We start from the raw sequence: 16,551 nt of genomic DNA on the forward strand, positions 1-16,551 counted from the left end.
CAAACATGGTTGTAAATACTTCACTCATATTACTTACTTTAATGCTCAAGTAGATAAGGAAATGGAATCACAGGTTACTTTCCCAAAAGTTAAACTTTTGAAGTAGCAGAGCTAGAATGTGAATTTTTTTTCCTGAGATAATTTATGCTCTTAACTACTATGTAACCATATAAACACCCTACAAATTGCTTTTTCTATGAACCACCTGGATGGAAGTATCTCTGAAGTTTTCTTCAGCTTTTTCACCTTTGGCCTACTTATTTTTAGTTTTTCTTCTTTCTCTAGAGCTAAAAAAGATGGGATTATTTTGCTTATTATGAAGGTAGAGGGAGAAATCTCATGAACATGTATGTACTTGAAGCGAGATGTTGTAGCATGAAAGTATTTAAGACAGTATTCCAGGTGCCATCACTGTGGTATAGCAGGTAAAGCTGCCGCCTGCAGTGCTGGCATCCCATATGGGTGCCAGTTTGAGTCTCTGCTGCTCCACTTCTTTTTTTTGACAGATAGTTAGACAGTGAGAGAGTCAGAGAGAAAGGTCTTCCTTCAGTTGGTTCACCCCCCAAATGGCTGCTATGGCCGGTGGGCTGCACCGATCCGAAGCCAGGAGCCAGGTGCTTCCTCCTGGTCTCCCATGAGGGTGCAGGGGCCAAAGCACTTGGGCCATCCTCCACTGCCTTCCCGGGCCACAGCAGAGAGCTGGACTGGAAGAGGGGCAACCAGCACTAGAACCCAGCGCCCATATGGGATGCCAGCTCTGCAGGCGGAGGATTAACCAAGTGAGCCATGGTGCCAGCCCCAGCTGCTCTCTGCTATGGCCTGGGAAAGCAGCGGAAGATGGCCCAAGTCCTTGGGTCCCTGCAGCCACATGGGAGACTCAGAAGCAGCTCCTGGCTCCTGGCTTCAGATCAGTGCAGCTCTGGCAGTTGCGGCCATTTGGGGAGTGAACCAGAGGAAGCCTTTCTTCTCTCTCTCTCTCTCTCTCTCTCTCTCTCTCTCTCTCTCTAATTCTCTGTAATTCTGCTTTTCAAATAGATAGTAAATTTTTTAAAAAAAGAAAGACCAAGTATTTCACTGAATCTTTATATTAAAATGACACAGAGGGACATTTTTCCTAGTGGTTAAGATACTGCTTTGGACCTTGCTATCCCATATTGGAGTGCTGAGGAATTCCCAGTTCCTAGCTTTGACCCAAGCTCAGCCTTGCCTGTTGTGGCCATTTAGTGGAGCAAACCAGTGGATGATAGCTTGTCCTCTCTCTCTTTCACTGTCTCTCTCTCTCTCAAATAAAGGAATAAAAATTTAAAAAAACCACTGGGATATTAGTATACTTGTGATACTTTCAATATCTAATAGTACTGGACTATAGGAATTTTTAAAAACATGAGTCTAATGTAAACTGGCTCCAATAGTATTACTATTATTAATTCCAATGATATTAGACCAATAGAAATTAAATGTGAATCTAATATGAACTGGCTAAATAAGACAACAACCATCCAAAACAATTCTTTATTTCTAAAATGTAGTCTGTTACTACAAATTTATGAAGATGACAGATCTGTTTTGCTATCCTATCCTCCAGTCTTTATATTGGAAGTAATGCTTGTGAATTATTTAAATACACAGAATTCTAGGGAGATTTTCTACCTATTCTAAGATGAAGATGTGTTATTAAGTAAATTTAAGGGTACTGATAAGTATCTGATGGTAATTCTAGTGATGATGAATTCATATTTCTTTTTTTTTTTTTTTTTTGACAGGCAGAGTGGACAGTGAGAGAGAGAGTGAGAGAGAAAGGTCTTCCTTTGCCGTTGGTTCACCCTCCAATGGCCGCCGTGGCCGGCGCCCTGCAGCCAGCGCATTGCGCTGACCTGAAGGCAGGAGCCAGGTGCTTCTCCTGGTCTCCCATGGGGTGCAGGGCCCAAGCACTTGGGCCATCCTCCACTGCACTCCCTGGCCACAGCAGAGAGCTGGCCTGGAAGAGGGGCAACCGGGACAGAATCCAGTGCCCTGACTGGGACTAGAACCCGGTGTGCTGGCGCCACAAGGCGGAGGATTAGCCTACTGAGCCACGGCACCGGCCCATAATATATTTCACTGAAACAGAGCTAGCTATTGTTTACTGTTTGCTTAGGATATTAATATGAGAACAGTGATGGTGAATACAGTCATTCCTTTCTGAAAATCCCCTATGGGTGCTTTATGGCTATGAACAGAATATTAACTCCTTCTACATGCTTGTGAAACAGACCCTGTTTTTAAAAATGAAAAGCAGTAATTTTATTGGAGAATAATTTGGTATTTATCACTCTAATGAATATCAAAAATAATCTCTAAGACCACATTTGGTTTTAATACTTTTTTCTAATTTAGTATTGGAAAAAATGACAATATACTAAAAAACATTCAGCAAACAGTATCAACATCCAGCACAAAATGGAACAAATATGTTCGCCAACAAAAGAAAGCTTTAAAATTCTATTATTATACTTACTAAAATTAATTTGATGTGTTATGTGGCATCTGGTCAATTATTTATTCCCCTTGAGATTTTTTTTAACATTTATTTATTTGAAAGGCTGAGTGACAGAGAGGGAAAGACAAAGAGAATGGATCATTAAGTGGAGCAGCCAAGACTTGAACCAGCACTCTGATATGGGATGCCAACATCGCAGGTGTTGGCTTAACCTGCTTCACAATGTTACCCACCTCACCCTCCCTACCCTCCTGAGATTATTTCTGTAGAAATAATTTCTATGGAAATTATTTAGAATTATAATTCTACATGATAAATATAATTATATTATATACATAACTAATAAATATGATTATGTAGAAATATTCCTGTAGAAAGACAGAAAGCAGGTTTCCAAAGGAAGCTTGATGATGAGCTGACGAAACATGGAAACTAAGGTTTCACTTTGTCCCCTGTGGCTAGTACGAAGACTAAGCACCAGTCTCAGATTATTTCAATAAACTCAATGATCCAGGGTAGCACCCAATCCTTCATCTAGGGATTAGGAGTGGGTACAGTGGCATTGTGGGGAGCTACTGCCTTTGGGTTGCTATTTATTTCAGAAAAAATTCTTTTAAGCTCAGAAGGATCTGTGAATGTCTACTGTAAGAAGGATTGTATAAAAAATTTCCTGGCCGGCGCCGCGGCTCACTAGGCTAATCCTCCGCCTAGCGGCGCCGGCACACCGGGTTCTAGTCCCGGTCGGGGCGCCGGATTCTGTCCCGGTTGCCCCTCTTCCAGGCCAGCCCTCTGCTGTGGCCAGGGAGTGCAGTGGAGGATGGCCCAGGTGCTTGGGCCCTGCACCCCATGGGAGACCAGGAGAACCACCTGGCTCCTGGCTCCTGCCATCGGATCAGCGCGGTGCGCCGGCCGCAGCGCGCCAGCCGCGGCGGCCATTGGAGGGTGAACCAACGGCAAAAGGAAGACCTTTCTCTCTGTCTCTCTCTCTCACTGTCCACTCTGCCTGTCAAAAAAAAAAAAAATTTTCCTGAAAAAATAGTATCCAAATTTTTTGCAAGTGGCAAGATTGAATAATCATCTCCTCAAATATCTATGGTCTATCTTAAGGCTCTTGCCTTTATGGCAAAAAATTATAACACTCACATTTTTAAATATTTCTAATGGATATATAAAACACTTAAAAATAATCTTCCATGAACCAAGTTTAACAGCATTTAAATCAATTGTATATAGTTCGTTTTGTCACTGCATTGAAACACTTAAGTGGACCCTAAGGGTATTTCAAAGCAGTATATGGTGACAGGTGGGGGAGGCACTGTTAACCCTATGTGTGAAAGAGAAAGTCAAAAAGTCAGTTATAGAAGTAGATGATGTGCAGGACCCTCTGTCCTCAATCAGTTATATTATGAGACTTAACTGTAAAACTAGTTCCCAGTTTTTTTGTTTGCATGCCTGTGTGTGCAAATTGTTGAAATCTTTACTTAGTACAGAGTTGGTCTTCTGTTTACAAGTTAACTGAAAATGAATCTTAATGGAGAATGGGACTGAGAAGGGGAGACGGAGAAGGAAGAGCCGTGGAGTGTGGGTGGGAGGGTGGATACAGTGGAAAGAATAACTATATTCCTAAAGTTGTACTGTATGAAATTTGTATTCCGAAAGAAAGAAAGAAAGAAAGAAAGAAAGAAAGAAAGAAAGAAAGAAAGAAAGAAAGAAAGAAAGTAAGTAAGTTAGTTAATGACGGGCACAGATTTTGCCCATCTTTCTGAAAGTAGAAGTTTTTTAAAAAAGATTTATTTGTTGATTTGAAAGGCAGAGTTACAGAGAGGCAGAGAGAGGGAGGGAGGGAGAGAGAGGGAGGGAGAGAAGGAAGGGGGGAGGGGGGAGAGGGGGAGAGAGAGAGAAGGAAGGAAGGAAGGGAGGGAGGGAGGGAGGGAGGGAGGTCTTTCACTCCCTAGATGGCCACAATGACCACTGATCCGAAGCCAGGAGTCAGGAGCTTCTTCTGGGTCTCCCAAGAAGGTGCAGGGGCCTAATCACTTGGGCCATCCTCTACTGCTTTCCCAGAAGCAGTGGAAGATGGTCCAAGTGCTTGGGCCCCTGCTCCCACATGGGAACCTCAAGGAAGCTCCTGGCTCCTGGCTCCTGGCTTTTGATCGGTGCAGCTCCAGCCATTGCAGCCATTTGAGCAGTGAACCGGCAGATGGAAGACCTTTCTTTCTCTCTCTGCCTCTGCCCCTCTGTAATTCTGCCTTTCAAATAAATAAATCTTTTTAAAAGAGATTTACCATGAAAGACACTGTATTTAAAAAAACAAACTACAACAACCAAAACCAAGTAAATTGTCTTTAAGGTTCTAAGGTTCAAGAATTTGGTTATAAGTTTTTGTTGCTGCTTATCTACTTCCAGGCTGAGCACTGAGGTAGGCATCTAACAAGCACAATGTGATCAAGTAGAAAGGGCCAGACATTGGAATTAAGGCCTACAATCAAACCTAGCTCTGATCCATATGAAATATCTACTGAGCTTCAACATTCAATATGTTAAACAGTTCTTATTTTGAAGAATTATTAGGAAAATTAAACATTTGTGATTCTCTTATTATAATACCTATCACACAGAACTCATTTAATAATTTTGAAATAAAGGAATTATGCCAGCACCGCGGCTCACTAGGCTAATCCTCTGCCTGAGGCACCGGCACACCGGGTTCTAGTCCCGGTCGGGGTGCTGGATTCTGTCCCAGTTGCCCCTCTTCCAGGACAGCTCTCTGCTGTGGCCAGGGAGTGCAGTGCAGGATGGCCCAAGTGCTTGGGTCCTGCACCCCATGGGAGACCAGGAGAAGCACCTGGCTTCTGCCTTCGGATCAGCGCGGTGCGCTGGCCGCAGCGCGCCGGCCGTGGCGGCCATTGGAGGGTGAACCAACGGCAAAGGAAGACCTTTCTCTCTGTCTCTCTCTCTCACTGTCCACTCTGCCTGTCAAAAAAAAAAAAAAAAAAAAAAAAAAAAAAAAAAAAAAAAAAAAAAAAAAAGAAAGAAAGAAAGAAAGAAAGGATAACTAATCATTATTTTAATAAAATTAAAAAATTAAAAACAACTATTTGCTGTTCTATTAACAGCCTCCTTGGTTACAGCCTCAAATGGACCCAGTGCAATGGATTTATGGAGAAACTTTTATTTCTCTGCATGCCTCAAAACACCAAATCCACTTCCAAAACTACATTCATAGGCACTGCTTCTATTCAAAACACATTTTGAAAGTTATCTTTAGCTTCAATTTTAAAAGAATATTTGAACAGTTCACTAATCATTCTATAACATTTCTTACTGAGTATTTGGAGCCTTTTGCTCATCCAAAAGAAAGATTAGTGGTGGAAAAAACCATAGTAGAAGAATCTTCAATGAAATACAGAAGAAAATAATTATACAATATAGACAGCACACTACATTTTTGTAAAAGAACAGACTTTGAAATAAGAGAGATCTGGAGCCAGCGCTGTGGCACAGTAGGTTAATCCTCTGCCTGTGGTGGCGACATCCCATACGGGTGCCAGTTTTAGTCCAGGCTGCTCCTCTTCCGATCCAGCTCTCTGCTATGGCCTAGCAAAGCAGGGAATATGGCCCAAGTCCTTGTGCCCCTATACCCGCATGGGAGACCCGGAAGAAGGTCCTGGCTCCTGGCTTCAGATCGGCCTTGCTCTGTCCATTAAGGCCATTTGAGAAGTGAATCAGCAGATGGAAGACCTCTCTGTCTCTTTCACTGTCTGTAACTTTACTTCTCAATAAATAAATAAAATCTTTAAAAAAAAATAAAGAAATAAGAGATCTATAAGTAAATTGTGGGACAACTAATTACCTTAGTGATCTTGGAAAAGTCATTTCTTATCAATTTCTTTTATAACATGAGAAAATTTAGTATATCATACACTGTTGTAAAGATTAAATTGATTAGAATAATACCTCATATACAATAAGTTCCAAAAATAGGGCCAGTGTTCTGGCACAGCGGGTAAAGTCACTACCTTCAGTGCCCGCATCCCGTATCGGTGCTGGTTTGAGACTTTACCGCTCTACTTCTAATCTAGCTCCCTGCTAATGGCCTAGGAAAGCAGCAGAGGATGGCTCAAGTACTTTGGGCCCCTGGCTGTGGAGATCCATAATAAGTTCCTGACTCCTGGCTTGAGCCTGGCCCAGCTTCAGCCATTGCTGCCATCTGAACCAGCAGATGGAAGATCTCTGTCTCTTCCTCTCTCTGCATAACTTTTTCAAATAAATGAATCTTTTTAAAAAAAGATTCAAATAAATTTTTGTTTTTTAGTGTTGTTATTATCAGAGTATTCCATAAAATCATTACTTAGGCCTGCCCATGTATTATGACATACTATAACTTAAGAGTGTTAGCCATAGAAAAAAATGTTTATTATTCTTTAGTGACTAAAAATCTCCTTGATGAGAATCAATTTGTTAAAATACTAATAGCTTTCATGTCATTTTATAAATAAGGATGGAGGATGGAACAAACAGTAGCCATCAGCTTCTTGGTTGGTGTAAACCATATTGGTATTCAGTGTTGGGCACTACATAAATCTTACTGGGTAGCTCTTATGCTCTGAATACATAAGTTCTTCAAAAAGTTCATGGAAAATATATGTTTGAAATGCATTAATTTCAAAATTTTTTGCAACAAGACAAACAACTTTTAATTTCATTTTTATGAACTGTTTGAAGTATGCTCAGATGTCTGATTCCTTCCATTTTTTTTAAGATTTATTTATTTATTTGAAAGGCAGAGTTACAAAGAGGCAGAGGCAGAGGCAGAGGGAGAGGAAGAGAGAGGGAGGGAGGGAGAGAAGGAGGGAGGGAGGGAGGGAGAGAGGGAGGGAGGGAGGGAGGGAGAGAGAGGGAGAGAGGGAGGGAGGGAGGGAGGGAGGGAGAGAGAGAAAATCTTCCATCCGATGGTTCACTCCCCAGATGGCCACAAAGGCCGGAGCTGCACTGATCTGAAGCCAAGAGCTTCCTCTGGGTCTCCCACGAGGGTGCAGGGGCCCAATAACTTGGGCTATCCTCTACTGATTTCCCAGGCCACAGCAGAGAGCTGGACTGGAAGTGGAGCAGCCTGGACAAGAACCGGCACCCATATGGAATGCCGGCACTGCAGGCAGTGGCTTTACCCACTACACCACAGCACAGGCCCCTGTATACTTCTAACTCCTTTCAGCAGATAAAGCCCTTACTATCTCTCATGAGGATTCCTACAATAACCTACTGTGTAGTCTTTTTGCGTCCACTCATTCTTATCCTCCAATCTACTACTGACCATGAGAAGAGTGGTATTTCAAAACTACCAACCACCTAAGCCATGCCCCTACTTAAAATCCTTCAGAATAAAGGTCAAACTCCTTACCACAGCCTCAGAAGTATGAGTCTCTAAGATGACCTGCAATGTACCCTGCTTCCTGGTATTCACACCCACGTGTAGTTCCCCTCCATACTGCACCAAGGTTGGTCTGTGTGGCCAACAGTATAGGTGAGAAAGGATGGTACCTTATATCACTTCCCCAATTAGGTTAAAAAAAAGACTGTGGGGGACAGCACTATGGATGGTAGACCTTTCTATCTCTCCCTCTCTGTCCGTAATTCTGCCTCTCAATTAAATAAAAATCTTTAAAAAAAAAAAAAGACCGTGACTTTGGTTTTGGGTATTCTCTCCACTGCCAGTACTCTGTCTCACCCTCTGAGATCTCATAATGTAAAGGAGGCAAACGACGATTTGTGGGCAGTCCTGTGGAGAGACCCGCATAAAGACAAACTGCAGCCCCTGGCACACAGCTGCTGGGGAACTAGGGCTGCCAGCATCCACATGAGTCAGCTTGGAAGCAGTTTCTCCAGCTCCAGCTGAGCCTTGTGAGGACTGATACCTTACAAGAGTCTTTGAGGGAGAACCCAGCTAAACACCCCTGGACTCTTGACTCACAGAAATGGTATGAGATGTTTAGTTTTAAAGTGTGATCGCTTCTCAGCCGTCTGGCTGAGACCAAATGTAGAGTTCTAAAGTGTTATGTTTTGGGGTAATTTGTTACATGGCAATGAATAATACAGCTTACAAATATCCTGATAACCTAATCCTTGTCTACTTCTCTAACTTAAATTCATAGCACTCTCCTGCCCATTATACTGCAGTTCCATGAGATTTTAACTCTTCCATTGGCTCACTTTCCCTGCCACATCTCTATCTGCTTTCCCTTATACCTAGAACGCTCATCCTCTCCGTATCTGAAAAGCTAGTTGCTTTATATCTTTTAATGATTTCTTTCCTCCTGATAGCACTTACCTAGCATATGCCTCATCTTTTACTTCACTTAGCCTCCATTTTCTTCACAATACTAATCCCAGCCTGCTCTGGCCCCTACCATAACACTGTAAGCCCCCAGAGAATAGGGACTACACCCACTATAATCTCCACTGTATCTCCTGCATTTGTTCACGGCACAGCACAGAAGAGGAAGTAAATAAATACTTGTCAAGTGAATAAACAATTTGAAACTTTTTTTTTGCAAAAACAAAAACCTCAGACATTAACTACAGTAACAGACATTCTCACAGTAAGTGTTGAGTAAAATCAGTATCTTCATTAGGGGAAATGCAATTTTACAATTATGATCAGGAAAGAGTGGAAAGTATACTTACTTGATTTTGGCCACAACAAAGAGATCATTGAACAGGAAAAGATGCCGCTCCTGCCTTTGTAGACCCCTTTTGAGTTCTACTCGGCCGTCAATCAGCAGAGTCCTGCTAGAGCTCGCAAATGATGACAGGAATGCACATGTGTCCACGCTTGCAGAAGGGCTTTCCCTGTAACACATCAAATGTCACAGGTCAATCAAATGACCACATATGGGGCCAAAATTTTATAAAAGTACAGCTTACAGTTGGTTAGGAAATATAAAACTCTAATTTTGTTAATACAGTACCATAGTATCATAACTGAAGTCTTTAGTACTTCATTATGAGAATTTTGAAACATAAAGCAAAGGTGAAATAGTTTCATAGTAAACAGATGTATACCTCAACCTAGATTCTATCATTAGTGTCTTTATATTCTTGCTTTATCATATAGCTATGAAATTATCTACCTATATTCTACCTATTCATTAGTCCTTTTTAATTTTGGCATTTCAGTGTAAACTGCATATAGCAGTATTTATCTCATTAAATAATTAAGCCTGCATGACTAACTATAGTAAATTAGAGTCCTTTGAAAGAAAAGGTAAAGGGAGTTTCTGTGCTTGATTTTATAGATTGTAATTGAGTAGAGAGGAAAGATAAGGCCCATATTCACCATCACAAAGTCCTTTTTCTCCCAAATTATTTTGGGGCACAGTAGTGGGAGAGGGTATAATGGCATATTTTAGTGTGTAGTGATTTTCAAATTTATAGACAACGAGAATAAAGCTTCACCTGATCTTACAAAAATTGAGCAAGGACAAGCACTGAATGGATCAAACAATGGCTAAAATAACATTTACATAGTTTTATTTTTGCTGTTTAATGAAAGGAAAATTTTGTGAGGGAAGAACTGTCTTGTATTTTGGCTTAAGTACCCCAAATTTACTGCTCTTTGATTATAACAACAAACTACCAGAAATCATCACAGTTTAAACAACTGATCCTCAAACTATTATTCAAAGGGTCAGATACCAAAGAGCTTAAGCTTTGTGGATAATACAGTTTTTGTTGGAACTACTCAATGATGCTTTTATATGCCAGGATTGATCATAGACAACACATAATGAACCAGCTTGACCACGTTCCAAAAAAAAACTTTATTTACCAAAATAGGCAGACCTTTGGTATTATTTTATACTTCTAAGATATTTAAGTGCATATAAATGAAGAGTAACTGGGGGCTAGTTTTAAATTTTTCTTCATGCTTTTTTAAAAATTATTATTTGAAAGGCAGAGTTAGAGAGAGAGAGAGAGAGAGAGAGACGAGAGGTCTTCCATCTGCTGGTTCAATCCCCAAATGGCCACAACAACTGGAGGTAGGCCTGGCCGAAGCCAGGAGCCAGGATTTCTTCCAGGTCTCCCATGTGGGTGCAGGGGCCCGAGGACTTGGGCCATCGTCCTCTGCTTTCCCTGGCTCATTAGCAGGGAGCTAGATCGGAAGTGGAGAAGCCAAGACTTGAACCAGCACCAAATGGGATGCCAGTGCTTTAACCTGCTGCGTCACAGTGCCGCCGGCCCTGCTTCTTTGTTTTTAATTAAGTACAAAGACTTTTCCAACATGTCACCTATAGACCATTTCACCTACTGCTCTGTTTGGCAGCAAGTCTCTCGACTCTTCAGAAATGGTGAGGCAGATTTTCTTCCCTCAAGGAGCAGAAATCCATGTTTTTTTCTTTTGCCTGTAACAAAAATGCTGGAAGGCTGAGTGGCAAAGCTGTTGCCATTGGCATCTTTTATATGAACGCCATCAGAAGAGTGAGGATGTGTCTCTGTTGCTAATGTCTCTCTGTTGGCAATCACCACCAGTTCTTCCCAGGGTGGTACCTCTACGACCATGTACAGGTTACCAGTGTCAAACTTGATGAAATCAGTAATCCTGCCAGTCTCCAAATCAGTGTGAATGGTGTCATTGACCTTGATGAGGGGATCAGGATAGCGAATGTTACCAGCATCATGGATCACTAGATGGGGGTTTCCTTTTGTGCCCACAAAGATCCTTCTCACTTTTCACAACTTGTACTTGGCCTCCTCAGGTATAATATGATGAACAGCAAAGCAACTTTTGGTGTCATGGATTAGATGGAAATTCTCTCCAGTCATGTAAATGATGACGATGATATCAATTAAACCAGTAGGGTAGGTTGTATGAGTTTGGAATTTGTCATCAATCTTAACGAACTACTGCATGCAAATTTTCTTTACTTCATCCCCTGTAAGGGCATACTTAACTTTGTTCACTTGATGAGGAATAAACACACTGGTCAACTTGTCCAGCACCCAATGCTCTGGAGCTGCTACTCACTTCAAATACTTCTTAGAACTTTGAGCCATGGTTGTAGTACAAATGGAAAGAGGATAACTCCTAGGCTATTTTTTTTTTTCAAAAAGAGTAGTTGTTATTTTAAAACAATTCCTAAGAATTTTCATACCTAATAACTCATTTTCTACCTCACAATAATACTTTCAAATAAGTAAGTATGGTACTGTGAGAATTCATAATGAAATTTAAACATTTTTTCTGTATGGATTTATTAACTTAGATGTCTTCAGTCTGTCATTTTAAAGATCTACATAAGAAAATGGCAAGGAAGGCCTCAAGACTTTATCAAGTAAGCACTGATTAAGAAACAAATCCCAACATTCATGCTGCAATACTCTAGAACGAAAATAAACACCTCAGCACTCTAATCTAAAGCAATTATCTGTGCTATTGATGAAAAAAAAAAAAAACATGAGAAAGTACTACTGCATTTCAATAGTCAACACATTGATAAAACCACATTCAAATTACCAAAGAAAACTACATAGCAATTATAACATGATATGGTTGTATGCAGTATCACCATACTTCATTTCACTGATTAAATGATGAATTATATAGCTCAAATACAGTCTGAATTTTGACTCGGATTATGAGAACAGAGCCTAGTGATAGGTTAATATCAGGACCAAAATGAACTAAGACAAGGTAAGAGTTTGGTAAGATGGATAGCTGAATGCTTGGGTAAGCAAGAAATAGAGAAAGAAGCACTTTTTAAAAATTTTTTAGGTTTATTTTATTTATGTGAAAGACAGAGTTACAGAGAGAGGTAGAGCCAGAGAGACAGGTCTTCCATCTGATGGTTCACTCCCCAGATGACTGCAAAGGCCAGAGCTGCACCACAGCACTGACCCCAGGAGTACTTTTAAAAGATCATCGATCATCAAAATGATAACTGGGACAGGCAGCATATATATTTTAATGTGATCAATAACATTACATAAAAAATAATACTAATATTAAAAAGGCATGGAGAACATAAAAATAAATAAGTAAAAACAGAATAGCAAGAGGAAAGGAATAAAGGACACTAATAAGTAGTTATAATAATAGAAAAGATCCAAACACAAAGAAGTATTATCTTCAAAGAAAGAAGTAGATTTTATCTTCAAAGTAAGGAGTACATTCATGCCTGGGCACAGAAGTTGCTTGACATCTATTAGGGAGTTATTGAGTAAAAGACACTGGAGACAATAAAATCTATGAACATTTATCTGAAACTTAAAAATAACTTAAATACAATGATGCAGGCCCACTTAGCCGAGAAGTTTCTGAGTTTTAGAACTCTGAACAGTCCAGTGAAAATGGCAACTCTTCAGGAAGAACAGCTCTATTTCATTATGAAAGAATGAGTAGAAACAGATAGATACCAACTAAGGATTCAAAGAGTCTTCAAATCAATTCAGTCAATTTTATGGCCTATTGATTTAAAAAAATCATTATAAATTAAGCAAAACTGGTTTAAGTATTTTTCTTGAATCAGGGAATACAAATATTCAAGCAACTCAAGGAATTTATATGTGTAGTTCCTGCAATGTTCTATGCCCATAGTCTACTGATTCAATGAGGAAGCAAGCATCAATAAAGTGACTGGACATGTTGAGTATTTGAATAGTTTGGTTCAGATAAATAATTATACAGTGGTACACTGAAAATTAAACAATTACACCTCATTAAAAGTAGTTTTGGGGGCTGGTGCTGTGGCACAGTGGGTTAAAGCCTTGGCCTGAAGTGCCGGCATCCCATATGGGTGCCAGTTCTAGCCCCGGCTGCTCCACTTCCAATCCAGCTCTGTGCTATGGCCTGGGAAAGCTGTAGAAGGTGGCCCAAGTCCTTGGGCCCTGCATCTATGTGGGATACCTGGAAGAAGCTCTTGGCTCCTGGCTTCGATCAGTGCATCTCTGGCTGTTGTGGCCATCTGGGGGGTAAACCAGCGGATGGAAGACCTCTCTCTCTGTCTCTTCCTTTGTAACTCTTTCAAATAAATAAAATAAATATTTTTTTAAAAAAGCAGTTTTGTTTGTAACTTCTGAATTAGCTAACGTTGGAAGATATCATCTACTAACTTCTAATTAGAAAATTAGTAAATATATTAATAAATATATTATACTAACAAATCACAAGGTCTCAAGGGAATATACCTTAGGCAATAACTTAAGGAGTCTACTACCTCCAGTTCATTTATACCAAAATGTCAGTTTTCAAGCTAATTTGTAAGTTAGTTGATCCATACTGGAGGAGAATTAACCTTGCCAGGAACCTTGAATTACTATCCTATCAAGATACTTAAAATATTTCAGGATAAGGAAAAATCACATAATGGATACAGTAGCATTTCTTATACATAGTTTCAGATCTATGGTTTCAGTTCCCATAGTCAAGTAAAGTTTGAAAAATATTAACTGGAAAATTCTAGAACTAAACAATCTGTATGTTTTTAATTGTTGTCATTCTGAATAATGCAATAGAATATCCCCTGTCCCATTCATCCTAGACAGAATGTGAATCATCCTTTTCTCCACTGTAGCCACTATATATGCTATATGCCTTTACTCTCTGTAATCAAATCAAATGTTGTAGTATTGTAGTGACTTGTTCCAGTAATTGTCATTTAGTAGCCTGACATTATATCATAACATTATATCATTCATCTTACCTCATCTCATCACATAGACAATGGGTCACCTCACATCACAAGGGTGAAGATAGTACACTATGATATCCTGAGAGACAAAATATTCATATAACTTTTATTCAAATATATTGTTATGATTATTCTATTTTATTAGTTATGGTTGTTAATTGCTATTCTATTTTATTAGTTAGTTTTACTCTTGTGCCTAATTTATAAATTATACCACAGGTAATTCTACAGGAACAAGTAGTATATATATATAGGATGTGGTACTATGCACAGAATTTCAGGTACCTGCTGGGGGTTTTGGAATATATCTCACTTCTTGGGCATGGATGAACTGTCATACCTGCCTTAAAACTTGTTTATTTCTTACTTTTTTTTTCACTTGTGAGGCAGGGAGGGAGGGAAAGAGAGCTCCCATCCCCTGAATGCATAATCAAACTTAGGTATTCTGATATGAGATGTTGGCCTCTTAACTAGCATCTTGGCTGCTAGGCCAAACACCCATTCTATTTTAAGACACTTTTGAAAGGAAGTCACAGCAATGAGCTGACTGAAATATCTTAAGGAAGGAAAGAAAAATTAGAGGCTCTGAAATAAATTTTTGAGCACATTCTCATTTTTGATAAATTTATCTCAAGTTATTTTTCAGTAGATGCTTAATAAAAATGAAATAGAGGAACATGTTAATCCATTAAGTTTTTCTTTTATACTAAGACGACTAAACTATCTGATGAAGTTTAACCTTCATTTTTTAAATTCCAAATTATATTCCATATTTACAAATAATTTACTCAACCACTAACATACTGATGATTTCCCACAGTGCATTAAATAATATTCAAAGGACTAGAGATAGAGCAGTGGATGAAGCAGCTGAGGGCTGCAAAGAATTTCACCTTCCTTTTGGGTAAGAAGAGGGCATGGTTTCAACATAGAAGTGATAGAATATATGTAGTGAAAAGATTAGAGAGAGGCAGGATGGAGGAATGCAATAAATATTGGCTTACAGAAAATTTTTAAAAAATTAGTTAAGTTCGATGACATTCCTTAAAAACCTATTAGAGGTTTTGGCAGTGCGGTAACTGAGCAGATAATGGTGGTTTTCAAAAGGCTGGTAGTTTTGAAGGTGATAAGAAACTGTTCTGTTCCTGACATACTTCTTTTTTTTTTATTTAATGAACATAAATTACTAAAGTTCAGCTTATGGATTACAATAGCTTCCCCCACCCATAACTTCCCTCCCACCCACAACACTCCCCTCTCCCACTCCCTCTCCCCTTCCATTCACATCAAGACTAATTTTCAATTATCTTTATATACAGAAGATCAATTTAGCATATATTAAGTAAAGATTTCCACAGTTTGTACCCACACAGAAACACTAAGTGTAAAATACTATTTGAGTACTAGTTATAGCATTGATTAAACACCTAAGAGTAATTGTGTATTAATTACAGAGTTCAACCAATAGTTTTAAGTAGAACATAAAAAATTACTAAAGGGGTAAAGTATTAAGTTCTTTTTTTTCTTTTTCTTTTTTTTGTTTGTTATATAGTTATTTTATTTTTTTATTTAATAAATGTGAATTTACAAACTGCAACTTTTGTATTGTTGTGGCTTCCCCCCTCCAACCTCCCTCCCTCCCACGGCCCTCCCCTCTCCCACTCCCTCTCCCATCCTGCCCTTCACCAAGTTTCGTTTTCAATTACCTTCATATACTGAAGATCAACTTAGTATATACTAAGCAAGGATTTCAACAGGCTGCACTCACACAACCGAACCAGGTATAGGGTATTGTTCGACTAGTAGTGTTGTTTTTAAGTTTCATAGTTAAACACATTAAGGACAGAGATCTTACGTGGGGCGCATGTACCCAGTGACTCCCGTTGTTGATTTAACAATTGGCACTCTTATTTATGACGTCAGCAATAACCCGAGACTCTTGCTATGAGCTGTCTAGGCTATGGAAGCCCCTTGAGTTCACCAACTCTGAACTTGTTTACAGACATATTTCTAAGGTAGAACTTAAACAGGATTTGACGACAGACTTAATGGGGGGGGGGGGCGGGAGAGACATCAGATATCAGAACAGGGATTTTAAAGATATGGAAGAGATCAAGTCATCTAAGGAGTTGATACAGATGGAGAACAGGGTGAAGTACTGAGCTCTGTATCACACCAGTACTTAGAATTTGGGAAAAGGAAAAACTAGCACTGTGGAATGAACTGGCTCTCAATAAATGACACAAAGAAGCCAAAGGCAAGCTGAGGAGAGTGCTGCAGAAAGGTCAAGGGAGACGATGTTACAGGGTCTCCAGTGACCCTGACAAGAACAATCATGAAGAAACGATTCCAGTTCAGTTTTATGTTAACATCACATTTTAAGTA

At 39.6% G+C, this 16,551-nt stretch overlaps 1 protein-coding gene and 1 pseudogene across 11 annotated transcripts in view; both read right to left on the reverse strand.

Moving 5' to 3' along the window:
* The window catches only part of ARHGAP20 (Rho GTPase activating protein 20), a 133,806-nt gene that overhangs the window by 48,077 nt on the left and 69,178 nt on the right, over window positions 1-16,551 (reverse strand). For 7 of the 11 annotated variants that reach the window (XM_070077928.1, XM_051849486.2, XM_051849467.2 and 4 more), the window contains exon 3: window positions 9,164-9,328. In XM_070077928.1, the coding sequence (XP_069934029.1) occupies window positions 9,164-9,328 (165 nt within the window). Of the gene's footprint in view, window positions 1-9,163; window positions 9,329-13,382; window positions 13,497-14,178; window positions 14,246-16,551 lie in introns of all 11 variants that reach the window. The other 4 variants (XM_070077912.1, XM_051849456.2, XM_070077924.1 and 1 more) reach the window with 2 other exon arrangements.
* Window positions 9,335-13,374, reverse strand: LOC127491757 (small ribosomal subunit protein eS4, X isoform-like; annotated as a pseudogene).

The sequence above is a fragment of the Oryctolagus cuniculus genome, chromosome 1, assembly GCF_964237555.1.
Source record: "Oryctolagus cuniculus chromosome 1, mOryCun1.1, whole genome shotgun sequence".
NCBI classification, from domain to species: Eukaryota; Metazoa; Chordata; class Mammalia; order Lagomorpha; family Leporidae; genus Oryctolagus; species Oryctolagus cuniculus.